At 42.7% G+C, this 27,449-nt stretch overlaps 1 protein-coding gene across 9 annotated transcripts in view; it reads right to left on the bottom strand.

Moving 5' to 3' along the window:
• Positions 1-27,449, bottom strand: part of ANO10 (anoctamin 10) — a 222,547-nt gene that overhangs the window by 22,737 nt on the left and 172,361 nt on the right. For 4 of the 9 annotated variants that reach the window (XM_082725973.1, XM_082725976.1, XM_082725977.1 and 1 more), the window contains one exon: positions 26,896-27,012. In XM_082725973.1, coding sequence (XP_082582099.1) covers positions 26,896-27,012 — 117 coding nt within the window. Of the gene's footprint in view, positions 1-4,938; positions 6,142-6,784; positions 6,878-25,524; positions 25,585-26,895; positions 27,013-27,449 lie in introns of those variants that run through there. The other 5 variants (XM_082725972.1, XM_082725975.1, XM_082725974.1 and 2 more) reach the window with 3 other exon arrangements.

Below are 27,449 nucleotides of genomic sequence, written 5' to 3'. Positions count from 1 at the left end.
ACAGGCTTGGGTCTGTCTCTATCTGGTGGTTTTTGTTTTTGTTTTTGTTTTTTGACGAGAAGTATACATGTGTATGTAATTCTCCTATCTAGTCAGTAATTAGGATCACTAGCATTTTTTTTTTTTTAGGATTTTATTTATTTGTGTGTGAGAGAGAGACCAGGGATGGGGGTTAGAGAAGAGGGAGAGGGAGGAGCAGACTGTCCACTGTGCGGGGAGCCTGAGGTGGGGCTGGAACATGAGGTGGGGCTCCATCCCAGAACGCTGAGATCAAGACATGAGCTGAAGGCAGATGCTTAACCAACTGAGCCATCCAGGTGCCCCTGGAGCACTGTTTTAAAACAACTATATTAAGAGGGTTTTTTGTTTGTTTGTTTGGTGGTGGGGGGGGAGATCCTTAAAAGTATCAATAATCAGGCGCCTGGGTGGCTCAGTTGGTTAAGCAACTGCCTTCGGCTCAGGTCATGATCCCATAGTTCCAGGACTGAGTCTCTCACTGGGCTCCCAGCTCCACGGGCAGTCTGCCTCTCCCTCTGACCTCCTTCCCTCTTATGCTCTCTCTCACTGCCTCTAATAAATAAATAAAATCTTTTAAAAAAAATATCAATAATCTTGGCCCCACAGACTGCTTGTCTCAGTTTCCGTAGTATTTTATGCTAAGACAGGCTGGCCACAGCATTTACAAAAGAACCAGCACTATCAAACACTCTCCATCATAGAATAATTCTTGATCTGAAGGAGAACATAGTTTCATCTTAAAAAAACAAAATAAAGAACTCCAAAATTTCATGTTTCCTTCTCCGCTCAAGTCCTGTTATGAAACCACTCTGGGTGAAGATACATTACATTTTAAAAAGGCAGGGAAAAGCAAACGCAAAATAAGCCTGCTATAATGGACTTACAGACTTGCTTCTTGGCCAACAGGCCTTTGCTTATGCTGTTAGACTCTCTTGTTAATTTTGGTCTGGCTGTTTACACACATTTCTTAATTTGTTCAATCATTTCACAAACCAGTAGTTTCATAGTTCAATTTGCCTCAGGCAAAATGAAGTATCACAAAAAAAAATTTTTTTTTCAGGTTGGAGAAATTAATGAATTGAAACTGGAACAATTCTACATGATTGCTTTTTTTGTTCTAATTACAGAATACAGTCCTTCCCATAGATGTAAGGACATTCAGTAATAGCATAATAGATAAAAATACAAATATATCCCCATATTTCTTAACCTTTCCCTTTCATTCTTTGAAGGGTCCAGAAGCCATCACATTGTGAGATCCAGGTGTAGCTGATGCATAATCTGGAGTAAATGCTGGGCTCCGGCACTGCTACCTTGCAATTGCACAGACTCTAAGAAGGGGCCCCTGTGCCCCCGGGGAAAGCAAGGGCTGTGGGCACAGACTGGTGTGGGCAAACAGAGCCTGGAATATCTCCGAACAGGCTTTTCCCTCAGTTCAGTGGCTGTAAAACTCAGTAAACAAGAGACAGACCCCCAGGAATACCTGCTCAATTCCTGGTTTTCCTTAAAGCAAATGAACATAAACAAACAAAAAAACAAAAAATCTAATTCTCACAAATCTACAAAATTAAAAGTATTACTCTTCCTATTCAAAATCACAAACTACTGCACAAACACATGGTGTTGGAAAGAATGCTCTAACTGCCCCACCATCCAGCTTGGATGCCTGGGTGGCTTAGTCAGTTAAGCATCTGCCTTCTGCTCACTTCATGATCATACAGTCCTGGGATCAAGTCCCACATCGGGCTCCTTGCTCAGTGGGGAGTCTGCTTCTCCTTCCCTTGTGTTCTCTCTTTGTCAAATAGATAAATAAAATCTTAAAAAAAAGAAAAGAAATGGACATTGCTAATATGATGGATTCCACCTTGACAGCCCCTCTGAACCTCATCTTCCACCCTCCTCCCCCAAAAAGGAACACTCCTCTCGATTTGGTACTCATCATTCCCATGTGGTTCTTCTCCCCTAGATGTGTTACACCTAAATGACACATAGTATTACCCTGTAAGTGTTAAAACTTCCTGTCAGTAACAAGAGCTGTGCACAAAGGGCTCCAGGGTGAACTGGCTCCCAGTGTGCTGGGGTGCTGATTCCCTTGGCTCCCAGGCAAGGGCACACCCTCCTCCTGTGCTCTCTGTCCAACAGTTGCCCTCCACCCTGGGCCCCACCAGCTCCACAGGGCAGGCAGTGCTGAGGAGAGACATACAGTTACATGCCTTCTCGTGAAGTTCATCTAAAAACACACCTCGGTGTCCTCACTGAGGAGAATGAGACAACTGTTGCCTCCAACAGGAAGCAAATGCTCTACAACAAATCAGCAGATTAAACAAGACCTCATCCACAGCCTAGTGACAGACATACGAGAGGGACTCTTTATCAGGAAACGCTGTGCCATGGCTGACATATGTTTTGTCTTAAGGCAAGCTGCTGCCTTCCGTACCAACCCAGGATTGAATGTGTCTTCTCTGTCCTCCCCCACCAGGTCTGCTAAGCTTCTCCTTCATCCTGCTCAGTTTTCAAGCCAGTTGGTGGCATATTTCTTCCTCTACTTGCTTCCCCTGCCCTGAACACTGAGGCTTGCAAACAGTGAGTACTCCACGCAGATGGAATCCTGTACCAGGTAGAGACAGTTCTCAAACTGTGCACAGAGGCACCCTTGAGCACTGCAGTGAACTCACAGGGGTGCCACAAAATATTTTGAATTTTGGAGAAAAACTCAGTGACACTCAGCATCTATCAGATGTCAATCAAGATAGGTGCACAGTCTAACATCAGTGGGATGAGCCTTACCAAAGGGGATGATTTTGACTAGTGAAGCAGAAGAAAGGTTGCCTGGGCACCTGGGGAGCTTGGGGCTAGTCTGGGCCTGTGAGGGTGTGGCAGCAAGGTGCTGAGGGCAGCACAAGAGGGCTGGGCTGCTCCAGGTGTGTGGGAAAGGGAGCAGCAGATGTGGCCTCTCACCAAACAGGGCTAGAGTGGGTGTGGTGAGGTGCTGATGGACGGGAGCCCCCTATTCCCCCAGAAGATGTGAAAAAGTTTTTCTCTAGCACAGCACACACCCTGATCTTACTCTAAGCACAAGGTAAGTCGCATAGTGATATTTTAGATTGGCTACACTTTATGACATGGGCTTAGCTCACCTATAAACTTAGTTACAACTGATCATCCTCTCCATCTTAGAACATGGGTTCTGCATTCCAAACCATAGCCTTATACAAGGATCTTTCAACTTAATAACTAGTCACTGAGTGCCTGTGGTGAACACCCTAAGGTATGTCCTAGGGCTTACCCCCAATGATTTCCATCTCCTGGTTTCATGCCTTGGACAGTTCCAATTCCTAGAATATGAATGGGAGTTGGAACTTGCTTCCAATCAACAGAATATGACAAAGGTAATGGGATGTCACTCCCGTGATAGGTTGCATTATATGAGAAAAGTGAAGAGATATTGCAGATATAATTAATGAGCTGATTTTTAAGTTAACCAAAAGAGGGGCGCTGGGGTGGATCAGTTTGTTAAGTGTCTGACTCTTAATTTCAGCTCAGGTCATGATCACAGGGTGGTAAGACTGTGCCCCATATTGGGTGTGGTGCCTGCTCTCTGCCACCCCTCCCCCACCAAAAAAATCAACAAATCTTAAAAAAAAAAAAAAAAAAAGTTAACCATAATAGAGATTATCCTGAGTAAGCTGGACTTAATAAATTGAGAGTCTTTTTAAAAAAGGGAATAGGCTGTCTCTGAAGGTAGAGACTGAAGTGGACTCTTCACCGCTGACTCTGAAGAAGCAGGCTGCCATATTGTGGAGGTCTATGGAAAGAACATGGGAAGGAACTGAACTGTGGGTGGCCTTCAGGAGCAAGGAGCAGACCCTAGCACATAGCTAGCAAGAAAATGGGAACTTCACAGTCTATCATGGGAGATGCATTTGCTAACAACTGCAGAGAGCCTAAAGATCCCTTTCCAGTTGAGACTCTGATGAGACCAAAGCCCTGCACAAGCTTTTTGACTGCAGCTGCTGAGACCTTGCTGAGAGGAACGAGTTAAGCTGTGCCCATGGAAACTGTGAAATACTAAATGTATTGTTTTAGGCCTGCTAAGTTTTTGGTTTTTTCTTACAGAACAATAGAAAACTAACACAGTGCCCACGGTAGAAACTACTTATGCCACATTCTTGATGCATTAAGTATGTGAAACAGTTAAGCAGAAATGATCTCTAAACATTTTATAGCTTTAAATAAATGATGATTTTTGAAAATTTATTTATTTATTTGAGAGAGAGAGACAGCATGAGTGGTGGGTGAGGAGCAGAGGCAGAGGGAGAGGCAGACTCCCCACTGAGCAGGGAGCCTGATGCGGGACTCGATCCCAGGACCCTGGGATCATGGCCTAAGCTGAAGGCAGATGCTTACCTGAGTGAGCCACCCAGGCACCCCCAAATAAATAAAGATTTAAAAATATGTTTTAAATCTATGCTATAATTTTCATCTGCAAATTGATATAATCCATCCTTTTAATTTTAAGCTGTGTTGCTTGGCTCTTCTGGCAACTGATCCTGGTTTTTCAGGATTTTGATGGCTCTAATTTTTAAGAAACTCTATCCTTTGGTGAACTCTAAACACTTTAATTCTACGCAATCTCACCTGGAGGAGTCCTGGGGGTAAACAGGGTGTTGTACCTGTGGACTCCTAGAGCAGTGTGCAGGGAGGAGGCCAGGTGGGATGTGAGAACGTCCACTTTGACCCAGGATGTGGTCCAGGGATGGTCACTTTGACCCAGTGACCCTTTACCAACCCACTGTGTTGTAACTTCGTGAAGATTCAAAGCTTTCTGTTAATTTATGAGAAATTGACAAATTATTCCTTAATACTTTTTAATCTGTAGATTTTTTCCGAAGAACTAGAATTTCAACCTAGAATGTATACTTTTTACCTATTTATTGACAAGTTTATTGAATATTGTTAGATTATCATCAGCTACTTTGTCAAAGGTAATTATCTACTTCTTTGGGCCTGAAGAGGGAAACAATTTTGCTCTAATTTCCGCTAAGTGGTACAGTAAGGGTGCTCCTGGGTGAGGGGTGACATGGGGTTCCTGCACCCTGGGGGTTGGTGTGGCCTCCTCTGTGGTGTCTGGAGCAGGCTGCAAATGGTCCATGCTGAGTCAGAGCTGTCACTGCTCACAAACACGATGAAACACCCAAAGCAGATGATATGCATATGCTTTCACTTGCTACATTCAACTCATTTTCAAAACTTTGGGGGTATTGGGTTAAAACTGATTGTGACCACATTTTTAAACCTTGTGAGCTAATGATGAAATCTTAGAGGCAAAAAAGGAGCCATCAACACCTGTTTGTTGCTGATTTGGAAACAACAGTCACATTGTAATGCTGTTAAGTTATTAGCACCTGGAGGGCTGTCTCTTGGACATGCATCATGGCTGATGGGAGCCTGGGTTACTTATAACACTGAGGGGCTCATGTGATGAATCTCGTGGCACCCAATTCATGACAGTCAAAATGTGCAGAATGCACTCTGAAGTCAGTTCTGTTAGTCTCTCCCCAAAGCCAACTGCTTCTTTATCTCCCCAGTGACTTAGAGTTGAACTGTGTCCTCTTAGAAAGGTAAAATTAACAACTCCAAAGCAAAAACGATGAACACTAAATTCCATTTACAATATTCCAAATTCGCCCGTCTTAGGGAGTACTGGCATTTTAAAGGATGATGCCATCAGATCTCATGACTATCATTTGAATGCTAGGGGAGTAGCCTGGGCTGCTCCACCCTGCAGTGTGCTTGCTAGTCTCCCTGGAAAAGCTGCCCTACAGCAACGGAGGGGCCTCCGGGGTGGCCTGGTCCAAGTCCTCAAGTTTAGCCAGGAGGGCCCTGAAGCAAGCCCAGGCTTGCATGGCTTCTCTGCGCTAGAGAACAGACCAGAACCCATGCCTCAGATTCATAAATCCTAGAATGCTGCATAAGGTCCCTTGACCTCAAGGAAACTGCCTGATTGACTGCGGGTGTTCTAACCCCAAAGTGAATACTTTTCTCCCTGCGCTTCTTGGACGCCCAGGGACAGGGCGTGTCCCTCAGAATCCTATTAGGTGAAGGCAGCTGCCTCGAGGAGCACTGTGGGAACACACAAAGATGGAATTGCCAGTTAACGGGTGCAAGGTCGCTCTTCCACGCATATCTGCCACAAGCTAGGTACTAAGGAAACACAAGCCACATGCTGGCTGTGGCTATTCCAGGACACAAATAAGTAAACTGTGACCACAGGTAGTACAAAGGAGGGCTTCACTGTGGTGGTGACCCAGGAGGCTTAAGCGAGGACGGGAACATTTCCAGGAAGACAAGCTGGACAGAAAGAAGGGAGCCAGCAGAATGAGAAGAGTGTGCAGAGGCAAAACCATCTGGGGTGACCCAGGAACCTGGTTACTTCCATGTGGTCAGAGAGAGGATCTGGCCAGGGAGATGAGGCTGCAAACAGCCATGGGGGTGGGCCGGGGTTTCTCTGGAATTTGGAGAGGCTAAAGGATTTTGAGCAGAAGTATACCATAGAGTTTTTTATTTAATTAATTTATTTGTCAGAGAGAGAGAGAGAGGAGAGCACACGCAAGCAGGGTGAGCAGCAGGCAGAGGGATAGGCAGGCTTATCGCTGAGCAGGGAGCCAGCCACAGGACTTGATCCCAGGACCTGCAGATCCTAACCTAAGCAGAAGGCAGACACCTAACTGGCTGAGCCACCCTGGCATCCCTCCAATAGACTTACATTCGGAATTGGGAGAGCAAGCTGTGGTAGCAAAAGGGCAAGTGGATGGGACAGTGGAGAGACCGATGGCAGTCAGAGGCTGCAGGAGCTGTCCTGGAAGAGAGGGTAAGAGCCCCTTAACTGATTCCTTGACATACTGCCGATTAAAGAAAAAGTTTTACTACACAAGGACTGATACCATTGAAATGGACAAGTCAGGGACCTGAATTCCTAACCCCAGCAAGGGAAACCTAAAAACACAGCTTGTTACTTAATGACTTGTTACTTCTCAGATGATGTAAAAGAATCTTAGTTCATCTAAACACTGATTTATTAACATAGTTCATCTATTAGTTATTTGGTAGAGGCTTAAGCTCTATTATTATACTCCGGAGAATGATAATTTCTGTGCTTTTTAAAGTACCAAATGAAAATAGAGACATAAGGGATACCAGCAGGATATACTGTGATTTTGAAAATGGGTTTGATTTTCAACTTAGTGCTTGCTCCTTTGAGGAATTCAAAGGTATAATTTAAGAGTCTGGCAACTGAAGAATTATAATCAGCACTTACAATTTAACCAAATATATATCACTTCCAAATATGCTCCTTCCATACCGCCCTATGTTCTATTTACAGTCCTGTTTATGAAACACAGAAGGCACATGAAGTGTCTGCTGAGTGAAGGTGTGAATGGTGTGACCTGCAGGGGGCACCGCGGAGGGAGGCCAGGACTGGGTCCCTCTCCTCACGACTTTTCACCTTTACATTTTGGCTGAGCAGTCTAGGTACTGAGATCAGTGTAACAGCTTTGTAGCTCTAGATACTTTGACAAGTTATAGTGTCTGTCCACTAATTTTCTCTTGCTTTCGAGCTGCCTTCAACAGGACCGTTTGAGGGTGATCCGAAGCCCACATCAGCACCACCGCCACACCCACAGAAAAGGTATGGAAATGGAGGAGTCTGTGGAGCCACAGCCTTTGGGGAAGAAAGGAAGTACATACTATTCTTACTACCTCTATAGCCGAGTGCCTGTATCTTTCAAAATCATCTTTCCCAGATATAAAATGCAGTTTGCATTACTTATCATTAATTAGCCCAGGGAACTGGAGTGAATTTTACCAGTTAATTTTAATATACAATAAAACAGTCATTACAACAACAAAAAACATTCAAAAGCATGTGCATATTACATTACTCAACTATGAGTAAGTAAGATAAAAAGCAGCTAACCCATCTAATTTGTATTTCACACTTGGGGTTAATGTGTTAACAAAATACTGGATGAAAAAAAAAAAAAAAAACAGTATAAAGCCTGACTGTCTCTCAAGTGTTTCAAGGGGAGTTTGTTTTTTCATATTACATTTGAATAATATCCTCTTTTTTCAGCATATAATTCCTGAAGACCCATCCCTTAAAAGGGAAACTAGAAGAAGGAAGAGAGTGATGTGAGTCCTTCATTTGTGTTAAATAAGAAGTTGGGATTGTTTCTACCATGCTAATGGCTTTGAAAATGAACAATAAAATGTATTAATGTTACATGAGATTATCTAGCTTTCTCCTCCCTCACAAAATCTACCATATTTAACAGAAGCTGAGAGAAAGGTGAAATAAGGGAATAAGAATGTTACACAAGTTGTTTTTAAATTGTAGTTTACTAAGAAAGTGTTGCAAGGGGCGCCTGGGTGGCTCAGTGGGTTAAAGCCTCTGCCTTCGGCTCAGGTCATGATCTCAGGGTCCTGGGATTGAGCCCCGCATCAGGCTCTCTGCTCAGCAGGGAGCCTGCTTTCTCCTCTCTATCTCTGCCTGCCTCTCTGCCTTCTTGTGATTTCTGTCTGTCAAATAAATAAATAAAATCTTAAAAAAAAAAAGTGCTGCAAAACAACTTTTTCTCTAAGTAATTTTAAACATATCCTATTATTGTCATTTAAAAAAAGTAGTTTAAAATATTAAACTTTTCTTGCTTGGCTCATATCTGATTCTGCAGCAAGAGTATTCGGATTCCATTACCTAGATTGTAATAGAACCTTTTATGACTACAATATTGTGAGTCTTCTTCTATTTATATTTTCTTGAGAGAAAGGAAAGAAAGAAAGAAAGAAAGAAAGAAAGAAAGAAAGACAGAAAGACAGAAAGACAGACAGACATTCCAAGCCTGCAGCATAGTAAACCACTTTGAGGTGCTCTTGGAACCATAAGAAAACACTGATGTGCCTTTTCAAGCAGAGTGCCATTTATATAACTGGCAAGAAGGTAATGCTCCCAAACCCATTCTGTCCCACTTACTTCATCTAGCTGAACACTCATAAAATCCATGACTGCCAACTGCATTTAGTTGCATGAGAAAATATACTCTGAATACAGTGGTGCTATATTTGTGAAAAAGAGGCTTTCTGTGAACATTTCCAGGTGGAGGCCATGACTCCAAGTAATCTGAAAAGTAACTCTTCTTGGATGACTCTCAAATATATGATGCCATTCTGGTAACATGGCAACAGATGCTAACACCTTTCTCACTGATTTACCTGCACAAAAAGTTCCAGAACACGAGCGTGACGAGATTCCTCAGCTAGTGTGTGCACTGAAACCAAATTATGACCTCAACATTATGTCTACAGCCTTAGGCAACAGGTGTTTAAGTTCTCCGGTCTGCTGAAAAGTAGTGACACTGTGGGGAGGTGGTTTTAGAACCCTGAAGGTAGGACTAATGTTAATCCCACTTCAATGCCGCCTACCTCAACAAGCAGAGAGAGCCACAGCCCACTCTGTGGCTGCACTTAATACCACCATAGTCCAGGGACTTTCCTGTCAGAGAAACTCACCTTCCCGTTTAATTTGTACCCCTTCAAAAGTAGATCGTACTGATTCTGACCACGATCTTAGAGCTGTTGAGAGTCCAAGTGCAAAAGGAAACTCGATGAAGGCAGACTGAGAGAGATTTGATCCTTTGAAAGCGCAGGATGGTATTAGAGAAGGGGAGCTTAATTTCGAAAAGGCATTACATTTTTCATTGGTTCTCTGTTCCCTAATCAAATCAATGGAAATGAACTTGAAGTGCCTTACAGAGCAGGCTGGCAAGAGCGCTTCCACAGGGCCCCATTTATGCTGCTTCTCTCTGGAGTGATGCCATCGTCACAGAGCTCAGAACAGTGGAAAATATATACTTTTGTTGCAAACAAGCAGATGGTTTCAAGTCTAATGGAGGACCATTTAAAGATGCCTCAAGTCTGTATTTTGGAGCTCAGGAACAACTGTGTCTTGGAGTTCTTGTTTCCCAGAAAAATTAACTTCAAGGGTATGTGCTAACCAACCATTTAACTCTGAGACTGCTACTGTGTTAAGACACAATTAACTCACAAGAACTTAGTTTTTTTTTCTTTTGCCAGCTAACCCGTTTGATTTGGATACCCTGTGTCTGTAGACAGGATAAGCCCACGTTCCTGAGAGAGAAGACATATATATTTATATGTAGGTAAGTATGTTTGTATTTTTAACAAACAATTCCAAATAATTGGGATATCCAACTGACACAAGCTGACATGTGATGGACTCCTGAGGCCAAGGATGAAAAACAGCCAGCTCCTACAATCAAATGTAAGTGAAAATCAAAACCCACTCCACCCTCCCACGATGAGAACAACTCCTTTCCACTTAACCACCCTCAACCAAGGGCTAGTGGTTTGAAAGGGGATCTAAGGGAGCCAAGGGGGTGCTGGGTGACATGGAGCTTTAGACAGGTAGGAGATCAGAAATGCAGATGCATCTTATTTTAAGAGAATATGGAAAAGGAGGCAACCAGAGATGACTGTCAAGATGCCTGATGGTCTAGGGGTGGCTAGGTAGCTAAATCAGGTGGATGTCCAACTCCTGATTTTGGCTCAGGTCATGGTCTCAAGATCGTAAGATCACCCCATAATGGCCCTGTGTCGGATTCAAGCTGAGCCAGGTGTCTGCTTCTCTCACTTTTCCTCTTCCTCTGCCCCTCCCCCCCACACATATGTGCGCTAAAACAAATACATAAATCTTAAAAAAAAAAAAAAAAAAAAAAGATGCCAGGTGGTCTCCAGTGTCGCAGGTTTCATACTGGCGGTGGCCCAGGACATAACCAATGTGCCTGTGCTGGGTTGGCTGCTTGGGAGCCTCCCCCGACTTCCTGTAGCCACTGTTCCCATTCCAGAGGGCTCTCCAGCACTGCTGAGTCAGCAGCTCATCTGAAAGCTAGTGCTGTCTAGACCTCAGGGCGTCAGTTAGAGCACTCTTTCTGACCAAATGAAAGGACCATACAAATGGCCAACAATCATCTTTATTCCCTGCCATTGGCACAATGAGAGCTTGTTTGGAGGTTCTAGCAGGGGAACGCAGCTACTCGTATACCCTTGACCGAAGAACGGTCCTCTCCTCTATCGGGGAAGGTCGTCCTCTTCGACCGAGCGCGCAGCTTCGGGAGGGACGCACATGGAGCGGTGAGGGAGGAAGGGGACACCCGCCTAGCCAGCCAGATCAGCCGAATCAACCCTGGCGATCAATGGGGTGACAGATGTCGCAGCCAGATGGCCCTCACATCCCCATTGGCACAATGAGAATGACCTGCACTACATCTGAAGCAAGAGCTTCCTAAAGCAGAGCCACAAACAAAGCCTGCACTCAGGCCCCAGCAGGAGGGACCTTCTGTTAGAGCTCTCAGCTGCTCAGCCTTTTGTTTCCTATTTCTCCCACCCTCCTTTGTACTCCCCCCCCCCCCCCCCCCAGTCTGTGGAGAGGTTTCTGGAGAGGATGGACCGGAAGTACTCTCTTTCCTAGAGTGTATGCACTCCTTGGTTCTCGTTGAGACAGCCACTTGTCTGGGATGGGTAGTTCATTATGACCATTGGCAGAGGTAGACCACTTTCTTCGGGGGACAGCAAGTTGCTGGTGCTAGGGCTACATCTCTGACAGCAAGATCTGACTGAGGTCCATTCTCATCTCACCTGCTGTGACCATGAAAGCGGCCTGCAAGTCTCCCAGGCCCCACAGGGGTCGGCTGCACTGCCTCCCCACAGAGATGGGAGGGCTCTGAGGGTCTCCACCCCCAGGCTCCCCATGGAGAGAGGGCAGCCTTCAGGAGGGCAGTCATCCCCAACACACAGCTTCCTAAGTAGGAATGCTGGCCCAGAGCACAGACCATGAGGTCTGCGGCCATCCCAGAGGAGGGTTTGAGACCTAGTGCTCTGAATACTGGAAGATAGAACCAGCAGAATGCAAGAGGGGTGTGTGAGCATCTGCAAAGATAAACGGAAGAGAGAGCAGGGTAATTTACTAAAAGGAAATGAAGCAGAAAATAAAAGAGAGAGAGAGAGTCTGTAACTAGTAACCCAAGCACAAAGAAGGAAGGTTAAAAGGAGGGTGTTTGGATAACATAAAATTCAAAGAATGGACACTCTGGGCATACAGACCTTTTCCTTTCCCAAAAAACAGAAAAACAAAGAAGGAAGAGATGTTGATGGAGAATGGGGAGGAGGAGGCAGAAGAAAAGAGAAGCATGACTGACAATATGAACACAGACTCTACAGAATATAGCCCCAGGGCTGGCTGAACTCCATCGCTATTCTTCCTAGATAGAAACGCTGTTTCTATGAATTCTGTCATGGAAAGAGCAAGTGTGAGCCCAAGAAGAGCTATCCAACAGAGCCCCAACCCAAGTTTTGAAGGAAGGGCACTGCCCAGGGACTTGACACCAGTTTTTATTCCCAGGTATTCGTTTGAAATCCAAATTAGTCTTGGTTGATCAGGATTTCAAGACAACCTATTTGGTTAAAATACAGCTGGATAGTAACTATTTTTAAGGAATCACAGGCTGGAGGGTATCTAAGATAGTGAGAAAGTAGGTATATCTCCAAACTAGGAGTTCCTTCTCTTCTGCAAGATCTCCAAGGATGGAGAATTAAAACCATACATTTCCAAGGATGGAAAAAGGAGTATTTTGGGGGCACCTGGGCGGCTTAGTGGGTTAAGCCTCTGCCTTCAGCTCGAGTCATGGTCTCAGGGTCCTGGGATTGAGCCCTGCATCAGGCTCTCTGCTCAGCGAGGAGCCTGCTTCTACCTCTCTTACTCTGCCTACTTGTGATCTCTGCCTGGCAAATAAATAAATAAAATCTTAAAAAAAAAAAAGAGTATTTTGTCTCCCAATGGTCAAGTTCTTCATTGCGCCCAACAGAGAATTCTGTTATTTATACCCATCTGCTCTGTGGTGGAAAATGGTAGAAAAGCCATAGACTCAGAATAAGTTGTCTGCCTGGACCTCACTACTTATTCTCCCTGTGTGGTTATTCCCATCATTATGCCCATTTCACAGAGCTGAGGCCCAGAGATGTTTAGTAAGTTTGGGGCCCAGGGTTACTTAGTAGCACAGCTGGGATATACCTGACTCCAAAAGCCATTCTCTTAACACCCAGAGGAGGCAAACTACCCATCCTGCTCCAGGCACATTTTATATCCTTCAGAGAACCAAAATGCTTCATTTAAGGCCAATGGTTTGGCACAGACATAAAGATGATAATTCCTTAGCGAGTTTCACTGATGGTAACTGTTTAATCACACATCATTTTCACAGAAATGATTTGTGCACAGCTATCCTGAATAAAGTCTAAATAACCCAGACTGATGTTTTTGGAAATGTTTTTCTACAACTTACATGAAAAAAAAAAAGTGAATTCATTAGTCCAAGAAGTCAAAAAAAGCAACCTGGCTTTATTCTGCTTCTAATCAAAACAATATTTATCACATGTTAAAGGAGAGGCGTTGGTGCTGTTTCCCAGACATTTGGCAGTTCATTTTCTCTCGTGCCTGTGACTAAAACCAGACTTGAAAATTAAAAATAAACGCCTCTCATTTCTTTTTTTTTTTCCAAGACAATTCAAACAAAAGAGCCTGTAAATCTACCCACATGAACACTGCTTTAAGCAACTTGAATGAAGAACTGGAGAGAATCTTGAGATCCATTTACTTTCCAAATAACAAATAAGAGATTTTTTTTTCCCCCCCAAATTGGCGTGTAGGGGAGATCAAGAATTTAAAGTTACAGCCCTGGTAACGTAGTTACCTGGTAGACATCAACTGCATTGCATACTTGATCTGAAAGGACAGCCAGCAATATAAAAATGTTTTTAAAAAAAAATACCTTAAAATACAATATTAAACAGATTTTTGGAAGGAAAAAGCAAAGGGAAGGTGATGGACTTTTGAACTAAATTTCATAATCCAAGGACATTTCATCAGGACTGGTATTTTGTTCTTTGTTGTCCTACCACCTTCCTTGTAAGTGGCATCACCAAGGATATCTGGTTATTCAAAATCCAACACTAAATCTTATTTTGTGGTTATTCTGGGGAACCGCAGGAGCATTCTCTTCCAGACCCATTCAACCACTCTGAGGAGGTGAGTACATGCAATGCAAGGGATCAAAAGACCAGTTGTTTCAAATATCTGTCTCATGTACCTACCTATCAATACATTATGTAATTTATATTACCAGTTAAAACTTTTCAGGGTGATTTCCAATTTCAAAGGGCTTTTAAAGGAAAGTTAAACTCATTCTTTTAGAACCTACTATGTACCAACCATTGTGGTAGGTTCTTTTATATAGTGAATTGTATCTTATTTAATGTCAAATACTACCTGTTTCTTTTTTTTCCCCTCAAAAAGATGTGTTTATTTATTGTTTTAGAGAAAGAGAGAGAGAGACAGAGAATGCAGTAGGGAGAGGCAGAGGGAGAGAGGAGAATCTCAAGCAGACTCTCCACTGAGTGCATAGCCCCACTCAGAGCTTGATCCCACGACCCTGAGATCATGACCTGAGCGAAATCAAGAGCCAGACACTTAATGGACTTAGCCATCTGGGTGTCCGTCCATTTCTCCTTAAGCATGAGAAGAAGTACTAAAGGAAGGACGAAAGAACACTGGGCCAGGAGCCAGACTCTGGACTCGGCTGCCTTTATCTGTCTGACTGTTTAAACTTTTGGAGTCTCTGTCTTCTCATCTACAAAATCCTGGAGTGAAACTTGCCAAGCCAATCTTCATAGGCTATGTAAGAATTAATTACAGTTAATGGACTTGCAAGTGCTCTGGTGACAGCACGTTCAGTAAGAATGTAAACAGCAAGCTTTGTTCTATTCCAGGCCACACTGAGGTAGGACTCTGTAGATCTCTGAGCGAGGCTCCATCCCCCAGGAATGACTAATTCTGTAGTCCATGGTATAAAGAGGTATAAAGAAGCAGAAAGGCCTTCAGGACAGCTCAACAAGAGCAATGGTATCAAAGTCCAAAGAACTATCTTGCATGTTAAGTTGGAGGTACTCAGGTAGCAAGAATTGAGGGGAAAACTTGAGCAAATAGCTACAGCTCTATTGGTTGCTATTTATGCAGAAAGGAGAAACCAAGAGAACGCAGGATTTCAGAGCCAGAAACCTGGGTATGCAGCATGGGCTTTGTGATTTTAGATGAATCACTTACCAGTCTTTTTCTTTTTCTTTAAACTTATTACACAAAAGTAGAGAGAATAGTGTAAAGAATCCCCCTATTGCTTAGCCTCAATAATGACTACCTCATAGTCACCAGCCTCCTTTCTTGGATTTCTGGTGCATTAAGTATCTATTACTGTGGAACAGATTAATCCAAAATCTTGTGGCTTTAAAACAACATGCGTTTATTTCCATGCTGTCGGCTGGGAATCTGGAAGAAGCTGGGTGGTTCTGGCTCAGGGCCTCCCACGAATGTGCAGTCAGGAGGTAGGGAAGGGGCTGAGGCATCTGAAGGCCTGACTGAGGCTAAGAGCTGGGGATGACAAACTACGGTCCACAAGCTAAACCCGGCCCACAGCCTGTGCTTTTAAATATGGTTCTAACTGGAATACAGCCTCTTTCTTTCATTCACATATTGCCGATGGCTGCCTTTGCACGACAATAGCAGAACCAAGGAGTATTGATCGAGACTCTATGGCCTACACACCGTAACTATTTTCTACCTGATTCTCTACAGAAAATGTCTGCTAACCCTCAGACTAGAGAATGTTTCCAAGATGGTGCACTCACTTGGTTGTCAGCAGTAGGTCATACTTCTAGTCATGCGGGCCATCCATTGGCTGCTTAAGGTTTGGTTCACAACCCTGGGGGTTCTCTGGGTAAAATCTGAAACTGGGCCCCATACATCAAGGACAAGGAGAGACTGAAGAAAGAGGCCAGCCACTCCAGATTTGTAGGTGGCTGGTTTAACAATCAAGGAAAAGGACATGGAAGGCTTGATTTGGGTGGTCACAAGACGAGTAGATCTCCATATCTGCCCACCAGAATCTTACAGTTTATGTAGAGACCTCAAGGATGCTCAGTCACATATGCGATCCAGAGGGTCTCAACATCTACTCAAGGTTCTGTCCCTGAAATGGCTCTTAGTGTGGTGGTAGAACATACATTTCAAGAACAGGGAGGAGCCTCTGACTGCCTAGGTCCAACTCTTGGGTCAACCAGCAGTTAGACTTTCTTGACCCCTCCAACGTTGTGTCCTCACAACATGGCAGCCAGTTTCCTGAGAGAAAATGACTCAAGAGGGAGAAGAAGATGACAGAAGCCATATATATATATATATGAAAAAAATACACACACACACACACACACACAATTTTTTTTTAAGTGACCTAGCCTCAGAAGAGACATACCAACATTCTGTAGTATCCTATTGGGATGGGACTTCAAAAGGGTGTAAATACTTGGGAGTCAGGGATCACTGGGGACCTTGGAAGCTAACAATCACAGTTAGTGACCCTTTCCTTAATCTGTACAATCAGCGTTTGGGACAGGATCAATAATTTTTCCTCTAACATTTGACAATTACATGATATAGGCAATTTCTGATGATTTATATTTTTGTGTATTGGCCACAGAATGAATGTACTCAATATTTGTTGAATTTTAATATCTGTATTTTAATTTTGATATATATGAATTCAGCATAATTTACTATTTATGTTCTTAGAGCCATTATTTATGTGGGTTATTTTCCTTTAATTAATTAGGTAGTATTTCAAAAAGTTCCTAAATCCAAACATCCCCTGTTTTCTGTACTCTATTCTTAGAAGACAGAGGCAAATCTGTGTTGTTCTTAAGGATTTAAAGTCTAAAATTTCTATTCTACCAATCACTGTATTTTTAGCCTAACCTCCTAGGTTTGTATTCATTGCATGATGCAATATTCAACCATATCCTTGAGGTTCTGTAGCACTAGAAATCAATGGAAAATAATACCACTTATTATATTGAATATTTTCTTATTACATTGAATATTTTCTACTTTAGCAATTTACTAGTAATTAAAGACAAAAGTTTAAAAAAAGTCTGTGGTTTCCTGACATAGCAAGTACTCAATAATGGTTTCCTGAATCCCAAATATAACACGCAAAAGAGAATTTCAAAGTTAAAAGACTAGAATTCAGTAATAGAGAAAGGCACAAAGAGATGGAGCTTTGACCCTAGTGATGTTCATTTAATTACTGACTTACTCATTCAACAAATGTAAATTCTGTGTCTGGAGTAATCTTGTCCCTAAGAAGCTTCTAGTCTGGTGGTCACAGACAAACATCTTTGACCTCAGTGAGTCAACAATATAATCTTTACTATCCTAGAATATATGGTTTAAAAAAAAAAAAAGGTAAATAGCTGCATTCATAACAGCCCAGGATTTTCCTAGAAAGAAAAGCCTGTTACCACAGTGCTGGCCTGCAAGGTAATGTAACTATTACTCTGGTACAGAGTCTGAGATAAGAACTCTTAGAACTTAGTATCTTATCAGAATATGTGTTTTTCCTCTTAAAATATATAGCTTTGATGCGAGAAAGAGGTAAAAGGGATTAAGAGTACACTTCTCACGATGGAGCACTGAGTCATGTACAGAATTTTTGAATCACTATATCGCATGCCTGAAATTAATACAACCCAGTATGTTATTTATGCCAGAAATTAAAAAAAAAAACTTATGTATACATACATCTATAGTTTTAGGCCTTCTGAAATCTCTAAGATAATTTGTTATAAGGTGAACTTTCTTCTTTACAAATTCAGACACATTTTGACGACAAATGTGATCCTGGTCCAAAGCATAGGGTGTCCCTCCTACAGCACGGTAAACTCGAGGCCCTTCTGAGCAGAAAGGAACTGTACTTCCAAGTCCCTTCTGCCCACCCTACTTCTGGTTTACTCATGTGCTGGCTAGGAAAATGCTAAATTTTATTCTGTTTCACGGCCTATTCAGTAATTTCCAAAGTAAAAATAAATCTGGTACTGATTTGGCTATGTTTCTTACATCTGGATAAATAATTAGGATTTACAAATTTAAAATTTTGCTTAGAATACCAGGGGAATGAGATAAGTAACAATTTCTATGGATTGTTTACTAGGAAGATAAAAATGATCAAAGGCTTTCTAGAGTTTTAGTGAAGCATCTTATTTTAATGTCTGTTTGACTCTATGTACACTACAGCATTTTTTTCTGAAATCTCTAAGATAATTTGTTATAAGATAATTTGTATAAGTGACAACAGAAAATGCAGGGGGAAAAATGTCTCCACATCAATGGTAAGGAAAGGACTGTTCCAGAGTCTGAACTTTGCAAAGTAGAATTCTATCTGGCTTGATTTGGGCTTTTTTTTTTTTTTTTTTTTTTTTTTTTTACCATCTTCTGAAGCCATGACTGTTACTGATATCAACCACAGTCAGTCTTTTGGGGTGGGGGGAAAATAGAATTTGAGCTTTATCAAGGCTAGATATGGGGACCTTATAAAGTGCTTGGATTCTCTTCCCTGGTGATCCCAGAAAGGCATATGACCTAACTGTTTCCATTTTTGCCACAGAACCTATTTTAAGATTCCTCTTTTCTTGTCCAAGGACATCACTTGTCATTTACTTAATATATTAGCTTCTGAACTATGTATGAGTCAACAAACTCAGTTTGATGAGGTGGAGATTTATTCAGAGTCTGCTGGGCATCAGGCCCTGTGCCAGATGAGGGAACACAGGGGTAGAGATCCACTGGCCCAAGTGCAGCGGGGGAATGCACACAAGTGGCCACCATCCTCACAGCAGAGGCAGCGCTACACCACCCCATCCCCCCGGAAGGTGAGGTGTGTGAAGCTGAGGGCAGACGGGAACTGTAGGGATGGTCACTTACAAAATGGCAGGGGGACCTGGGACTCCATGAGCAAGCACATCCTACCAGAGCAGAAAGGAAGAGGAAAAGCAATGGGAGAGGGGATTGAGTGGCCACACAGAGCCAGCATTTGTTAAAGCCTTGACCACCTGTGAAGAAGTATACTTCGGGGACTGGCCAGAAACCCCATGTGAGTGGCTAACAGACCCTAGGCCAGGAACCCTTCAGAGGAGTGACTGCATGCACAGAGGCTTGGAGAAGCGCCTGGCCCCTGTGACCACCCGCCGCGGGCCAGCCTTCCTCCCCTCCACTATCACAGCTGCTCAGCTGCTTGTGGGCTCGAAAGTAGGCAGGCCTGCTGCAAAGGTGGAATGGGGACTCATCTCCTAATCTGGTTTCATGGCCTCATTTTCCTCAGAATTACTGCCTGGCTCACCTGGTGATACATGGCACCCAAGCACAAGGCAGTCCTTGCCTGTCCCAACGTCACACTGTGTCCTACTCATGCTGTCCCACTCGGGCCCCACTCTGACCATATGTGGTAGGCACTGCCTCCTAGGGAGTTGTAGTGGGAAGATGACGACAGAGGATAAAGGGAGAGGCCAGCTGAGAGGGGCCATCCCAAAGCCCTGGAGTTTACCTGGCCAGTACCTGGTTTGGGGCCCTGGGCCATGGACCATCCCTCCCCATGAACCAAGGCTCTGGCACCGTCTACCACTAAGTTTCTTGGAAGCGGATTCTTTCTCTGGGCTCATTTCCTTCTGAACCACATGTTGGCAAACCAGCCTGTGATTACATAGCCAATAGCCAAATGCTTTAGCACCTTCATTCCAGACTGTGAAACTTTTAACTTTCCCTTAAAAATGTTTATTTACCTACCACCACTTGAGAGCACAGATGCAGGGAAGAGAAGTTCAGAGGATATTAGTTAATGCTGAAAGTGGTTTAAATATACTCAATCCTAGGAAACAAAGACTTTACCTATGGCCTCTGGCCTAGATGGCCCAGCCTGGAAGGTCCCAAACCTGATTTGAGGCCCTTGAGGGCTATAATTAGCCCTGTGGTATCCTCTTAAAGTCCTTATCTTGTTCTTTCTGATTTCTGGGTGCTGTTATCTTTCTCTAAACCTGCGTTTGGACCTAGCCCTCTGGCTTCTGTAGGTGCTTGGCTCCAGGACAGCTGGCTGCCCAGAGGCCAGCTAAAAAGGTTGTGGTATCCTTGGGTTCCAGGACTCTGAGTGACTCCTATTTTTAATTAAATCCCAAAATTATCCAGAATTGAATAAATCAATTTGAAAAGAAAGAAAAGCGCATCATTCGGATATTTACCCTCGAGAGTTCTTTGCAAAGGTCTCACCAGTAGAAGCCGGAGTCTTTGAAAATGCCCTCTGCAAACAGTTTTATGTTCCCTAGTTTGCCTCTCACCTTCAAGTACATCTGACTTGCCCACATATTTAGACAAGTCATAGCTTCCTATCTGATCCAGAAGAAGAAACTGCTCCTAGTACCTCGCCTTTCCTCCATGCCTCCCATCGCAACTGAGAGCAGTAACTAGGACCCACAGAGCACTTCTCCAAATGGGCTTCAGGGCTCCTGCATTAGAAGCAGTGTGGGGCAAAAATGCAGATCTCTGGGCCTTTCCACAGACCATGCAATCCAGCATTTCATTTTATAAAACAAAACACATTTTATAAAACAAAAGAGACTACCTGCCTCATTTATGGCCCAGACCGCATTTGTTCCTGGCACTCACCTGACCATGCTTGGGATCTATTTTGCTGGGGGCTGAGGATGAGAGGTGGGGGGATTTGGAGCAGTAGGAAGGGATGTTTAAATGTAGGTGCCTGGGCCCCACCTGAGATCTAGGGAATCTGACTCTTTAGGTGTGGGGCACAGGTATCTTTCAAAAGTTCTACATTCAAGATGCACAGCCCGATTTAAGAACTGTCCAATGACCCAAATTTCTTAGTCATGTTTTCTCTATAAAATTGGAACCTGAATTGAAAAGCAGCAATTCAAGTGAAAATTAAACATAATACGCTGATTTTCTATATAAGTAATGATTTCTTTTGGCTGATGTACTGTCAATTTCTGGTCACTTAACAGTGAAAATGTCAGGGGATAGGAGAGGTATTCATGAGATTTATTCTTAAGTATGTCTTCAAGAGCTTTGTTTTTGACCAGGGCCCACCAGAAGCTTTCTCTGCCTGTGATACATAGGAATGGCCCAGTGAAGTGAGGCTCTACTTATTTACAAAGCAGGTAGTTAAATGTCAGATTAAAGAAAAATAAGAAAAATTCTATATCCTAGAAATGTCAGTAGTTCAATAAGCAAACTGAAGACCTGCCAGTTAATCTGAGTTTTTGAAAAGCACTCTGTGGGTGACCTTTCATATCTAGGACCTTCTGGGCTTCTTCAGACCTCTGGACAGTGAGAATAAACAGGCAGCGTAGTAAGAATCATTGCCGGACTCAGGGCCGCATGAACTTGCGAGGCCCAAGCAGCAGTGCCAACCACCCAACAAAGCCCTGGGCCAGCAAGAGAGGACAGGAGAGGGGCAGCTGGCACAGGCTCTCCCACTAGGCTTCTATCCTGGATCTGTCCTTCTCAGATTCTAACTTTAACAAACAAGGAGTGGAGAGGAGAATACTTTTACGTGGTTTGCTGTTCAGGACCCTGGGAAACCTTGACCACAGCACTCATCCCTGCCTCCTGCCCGCTTGATGGATCAGGCACTTGGGAGCCGCACATTCACAGATGTAAAACTACCTTTAGTGCAAGCTGGCTAGGACAAGCTAGAATGCCCTGTTTGAAGGTATTTGATAAATATAACAAGTCAAAGCCTGTGGGACATTTCTGTCCCTCCAGAATCTTAATAGCAAAATCAGCACCAAAGTCATGTTTTCTTAGAAGGTATATTAATTAGAGAATCACATCTATGTCTCCAGAAGAGAAAGGCCCAAAGAGACTTAAAATCTTTTAGATTTTTTCTTCTTTTAAAATTTTATTTATTTATTTTTATTTAAGTAGGCTCTGTGCCCAGTGTGGAGCCCAATTCGGGGCTTGAACTCAAGACCCTGAGATTAAGACCTGAGCTGAGATCGAGAGTCAGATGCTTAACCAACTGAGTCACCCAGGTGACCCTCGGTTTTTCTTTTAAAATAATATGAGACAGGGAGGTGCACCTGGCTGGCTCAATCAGTAAAGCATATAATTCTTGATCTCAGAGTGGTGAGCTCAAGCCCCACATGGGGCATAGAACTTACTGAGAAAAAGTAAGTAAATTAAAAAAAAATTTTTTTTAAATGAGACAGAATTTTGGTTAGTGCTTCATTACCCAATGACGATATGTGTAAATAAATTCTGCCTTTGAATTAGGGCTTTGCTTTGCTGTTAGGTAGTGTGTATCTGAAGCAGGGGAAGCCAGGAGCTGAGATGACCTCAGAGATCATTTAGCCATGTCCACAGCAAGCACTTACAGCTATTAGCCCTCTCAAAGCAAGTATAACAGTTCTGCATTAGGACTCCTAGGTAAATGTATTAAGTAATACAAGCCATGTTAATATCCAACATCATTACAGACCCTTTGCTTTTTAGACAAATACACGATAACATGAAATCTTGAGTAAGAGGAAAGCTTCACTAGCATGGACAATTCTTTTCCCAAAGAATTTTATCCTAATGAAATGTATTTTTTTTGCTTGGAAGTATCAATTACTGTCATACTTTACTTCACTAATATGCCCATAAATGGAAATTTAAAAGTTTAAAAAATTTCCCATGACTCGGGCGCCTGGGTGGCTCAGTTGGTTAAGCGACTGCCTTCAGCTCAGGTCATGATCCCGGAGTTCGGGGATCGAGTCCCGCATCGGGCTCCCAGCTCCATGGGGAGTCTGCTTCTCCCTCTGACCTTCTCCCCTCTCATGCTCTCTCTCTCTCTCTCTCTCTCTCAAATAAATAAATAAATAATTTAAAAAAAAAAGATTAAAAAAAAAATGAAAAGTTATTAAAAAAAAAAAATTTCCCATGACTCTAAGTCTCACTATAAGTGTTTACAATTTTTTTCTGGACCAACTGGTCATTATAGTTATGACTGGGCATAAATGATAAAAATTACACAAATATAATATACATATTGATAAGCAATTATTAGACATAAATTCCTGGATACATTTTTGAAATGCACCTTTTAAAGAGATGGATTTGGTTCTGGCAGGTGGAAGATTGTGATGTCTTTATGGACGTTTAGCCCCTGACACCTCCATGTTATACGGCTCTCTTCCAGCTTCGAGCCTTACACCCTGGGGTCAAGGCACAGAGCAGGGGTCAAGGCAGTGAGGGGTGCCTTCTTCTAGTAAGCAGGGGGAACAACTGTAGGCAGAGAGGCAGTGTGGCCTAGGACAGCCCAGAGGGACCAAAGGGTACTCAGGCCTCCTACAAGGACATTTTAGAAAAAAGAGGATGCATATAAATTGGGGATCTGAATATTGAGGCTCTCATAATTGTCTGTGCCCACAGACTCCTCACAAGTTTAAGGAACTAGGCTATGGGGAGGGACTGTGCTCTACCCCCACCTCCAGCCTCTCCTTTAAATGGGGGCTGAACAAGTACTCTGAAAGACTGAGTGGGGCTCCAGATTCAGGTTGGTCTGCCCTCAGCCTTGGTCTCATCCTGATCCTGACCCCACCTGAGGTTCACTGAGGACCAATCCCACTTTGCCTCACATTGATTCTAGGTTTCCACATTCAATTTGTGCCCTCAAACCTTGTGTGTAAAATACTTATTATATGAAAATAAATTTTACTCCAAAAATTTCACCTGACATTTAAATGTTTTTCTAAGGAAAAAACCAAAGCATATGAATGTTTGTAAAAAGAATAAGGAAGAAGGAGGAACAGTGTGTGAAAGATGCACTCAGGTGTATCTGAAAATGGCATTAGGGAATTTAAGGAATTATTCAAACCACCAACATGAGGGAGGACTTTAGTTCTCATTTACTTACAGGAGTGCTTTAAATGCAGAAAACATACAGATAACAAATGGCAAATCACCCTCCACCCAAAGAATTCCTGTTGTCCTTCAACAAGTAGTACACGTACCTGGTCAGAAAATCCAAGCGGTATGTGAAAACGGTTACCTTAATTTTTTTTTTTTTTAAAGATGTTATTTATTTGAGAGACAGAGCAAGAAAGAACACAAACGGTGGGGAGGGGCAGAGGGAGAAGCAAATTCCCGCCTCAGCAGGGAGCCCGATGCGGGGCTCAATCCCAGAACCCTGAGATCATGACCTGAGCTGAAGGCAGACATTTAACTGACTGAGCCACCCAGGTGCCCAGAGATATCTTAATTTTTCCTCAAAGGCAGCTACTGTACTGGGTTTCCCAGAAGCCTTTCTAGGAAAAACAACGGACGTGTTTGCATTCGCCCATTTCTTGTCCCTTCCTTCCCTTTTTCAAAATTTAACTCAAACTTGTACTGTACCTTGCTTTCTCTACTTGCTAAAATAGCAAACACATACTCACACATGCACGTGCATGCACATGCACACAACACACACCCCAGCACGAAGAGACCTTTTAAAAACAAGGTTCTCTGGAACCATTATCTTACTATAATTGTCTTAAACTGTCTCCTACTCAGTTTAGCTGCGTCTGGGTTCTTGCTAATAGAAATGCTTTGATAACATTATTTTGGCCCACTTTGCAGTTATTGCCATTACCCTAGCAAGAGTCATTCTGGTTGGAGGGTAATCTAAATTTTGATTCAACTGCATTCTAGACAGCCTGAGCCAATTTACGCTTCTGTCAAGTATAGAAAAGTATCCACTACTTCACACCAGGCAAGAACAGGCCATCAACCAGCGTTTGCCGACAGAGTGAGTAAAATGTCACGTTTCCCTATTGTTTGAACTTAAATTTCTTACTTGTGAGTGAGACCGAGTACCTCTCTTCTTAGGTTATGCTTTGTTAATGGCTGTCTTTTTGTATGAAGTTATCAAAATGCTACTTGAATTAAAGATGTTAACCATTTTTCATATGTTGCAAATATTTCCCCACTATGTCCAATTTATCTTTTGAGGTTTTTTTGGTCATACAGAAGTTTTAAATTCCCATACTTTTTGTATCTCTTACCTGTCTGAATTTTGCAGGAGCATGGTGGCAAGAGGTATGTAGGGAATGAGGTAAAATGAAATGTAATAATTTTCCCAAACAATTGTCATCAGACCATGTAACAAACAACCCTCCTTTTCCCCCACTAACACAGAATGTTAATTTTACCATAAACTAAAGTCCTAGTTTTATTTTGGTCTATTTACAGGCTCTCTGCTCCATTCCACTGATCTATTTCTTCCCTAATTCAAAATGTATTTCATTATTCTATTATATTATTCAGAATATATTTTAATATCTGGCAGAGCTAAAGACCTCATTTCTCTTCTTTTTCAGAAATCTCCTTGCTGTTCTCAAATGCTTATTCCTATATATTTGAATTAGCATCACATTTTCACAAGACTGAATCTTTTGGTCCCAGCAGAATTTTAAAAATATCCTTCATATAGATTATCAGTATTATTTTTATAAATTACTACACACGTTTTCTCTTTTGGCTTCTTTGGTAAATGGGGCCTTTTCTTCAATAATATTTTCAGATGGCTATTAAAGGGAAACAAACAAACAAACAAAAGGAAACAAACAATTTTAGACAAACATCGTAACTTACCTCCTTACCAATTTTCCTATTTTGTCCAATAATGTATCTAGTGATTTTTAGATTTATAACCTTCTAATCTTCAAGGAGTGATACATTTGCTTCCTATAGGTTACTTGACCTTCTCACTTTTTCCTCCTGTAGAAGTGCACTGGTCAGCAGCCCCAGCACCACGGAAAGTACCAGCGGTGGTAATGGGCTTCCTGACATTGCTGAGAATGCTTCTGGTGGCTAACTGTGGAGCAAGATGCTGCTTGTGCTCTGATGTAAGACACAGACACACTGGCTAGGTGAACTTGCCCCACAACTTAGAAACTGAAATGTAGTCATCTAGCTTTCTCCACTGCTGCACCCCGCTGGTGGACCTGCACTTCTTCTCTATACTCTTATCACAAGTCTTATCCTGGGGACACCCTGCCTAATCAGGAGCACATTCTGCTCCAGTGTGGGGCCTCCCATCTTGTGCACTGTCCTGGAGCCCTTGCTTCTCAGAAGGTCAGTTTGGGGAGGGGTCCTCCTTGCAATTTTTTTCCTCCCAGCTCCCCAAACATCAAAGGAAATATTTCTGTACAAGGTGGTGTGGAAGCCTAATGGACTGTGAGGGACAGAAGCCATGTCCTGGACCCACAGCTTGCCTCTCAGATGCTAAGTGCCTTACTAATTTTCTCATTGGTTTAGTTCCTATGTATCTCTCACTAAAGAGAGCTAGCTCTGGGCATGGGGAAGTCTCTATCTTCCTGCTCACATTCTGCTACAAGTAGAAAGTCAAAATGAAGACCTCCAGCTTTGCCCCTGGTATAATGTGGAAATCCCAGGACGAAGTTTCTACTTTGATGGCATTTTTGCTGCTTTGCCCACACTTTCTTGTTCTCCCTCATTCTCTGCAAGATATTATGCGAGACTCTATTTATTCACTTCTTGCTTCATGTTTCTGTAGAAGGCAGACTTAGAAACTGTCGGAGCTGCCCCAGGATGATTCTTGGAAATCCTGGTCTTGTTCTTCTATTGAAAGCTAGCTCTGTTCTTTAACGTTGCTCAGATATTTTTGTTTTGCTTAGTTTAGTTCTTTCAACTATTTGTTTGCTCATATTATTACGATTTAGGTTTTGTTACGCCATCTAAACTGGAGATGTATTCTGTATTTATTTACGCTGATAACTTCAAGGCTGAAGGAAATACTGAGAATGAGCTCTCTAAATTATAGCCCCTGGCATTTGCTAAAGAGATACACTGATTTTCAGCACAGTTGCCCTTACCTGCCTCTTGAGTGCCTCCAAAGACTCGAACTCCAATTTGGCCAGTTTCATCTGGATATGCCGTGGTTTATCAGGTATGGCAAATGCAAGTATGAACTTTAAAGCCAGAAGTGCATGCTGAAAACAAGAAAGAGTACATGTTGACATGCCACACTGAAAACAAGAAAGAGTACATGTTGACATGCCACACTAGGCTACAATGAGGTGTGCAATGAGACAACAAGGGGCCTAAGCAATCTGTAATTCTTCTCATGAGTCTTATTAATTTCTTATGACTGGCCTGTCCATTATCAGAGATCAACCAGGCCAAAGAGTTCTATTTAACCAACCCCATCACTGTGGCCCACTCAATAACTACTGTCTTATTTGCTTTATTCTTCTAAAATTGGTTATTCACCCAAACTGATACCATACATTATTTTCAGTGTTTTACAGAAAAATTAAATTTACTCTGAGAAGTCTTTCACAAAATGTGTTTTTTCTACCTGTGTCCACCTTCCCAGTGTATGTTAGCATACAACACTGGCAGACTCCCTCTATTCTTTGCCCAATAA

Source organism: Mustela nivalis (genome assembly GCF_964662115.1).
Source record: "Mustela nivalis genome assembly, chromosome: 1".
NCBI lineage: Eukaryota > Metazoa > Chordata > Mammalia > Carnivora > Mustelidae > Mustela > Mustela nivalis.
Note: the sequence above shows the minus strand (reverse complement) of the source record. Positions and strands in the feature narration are given on the sequence as shown.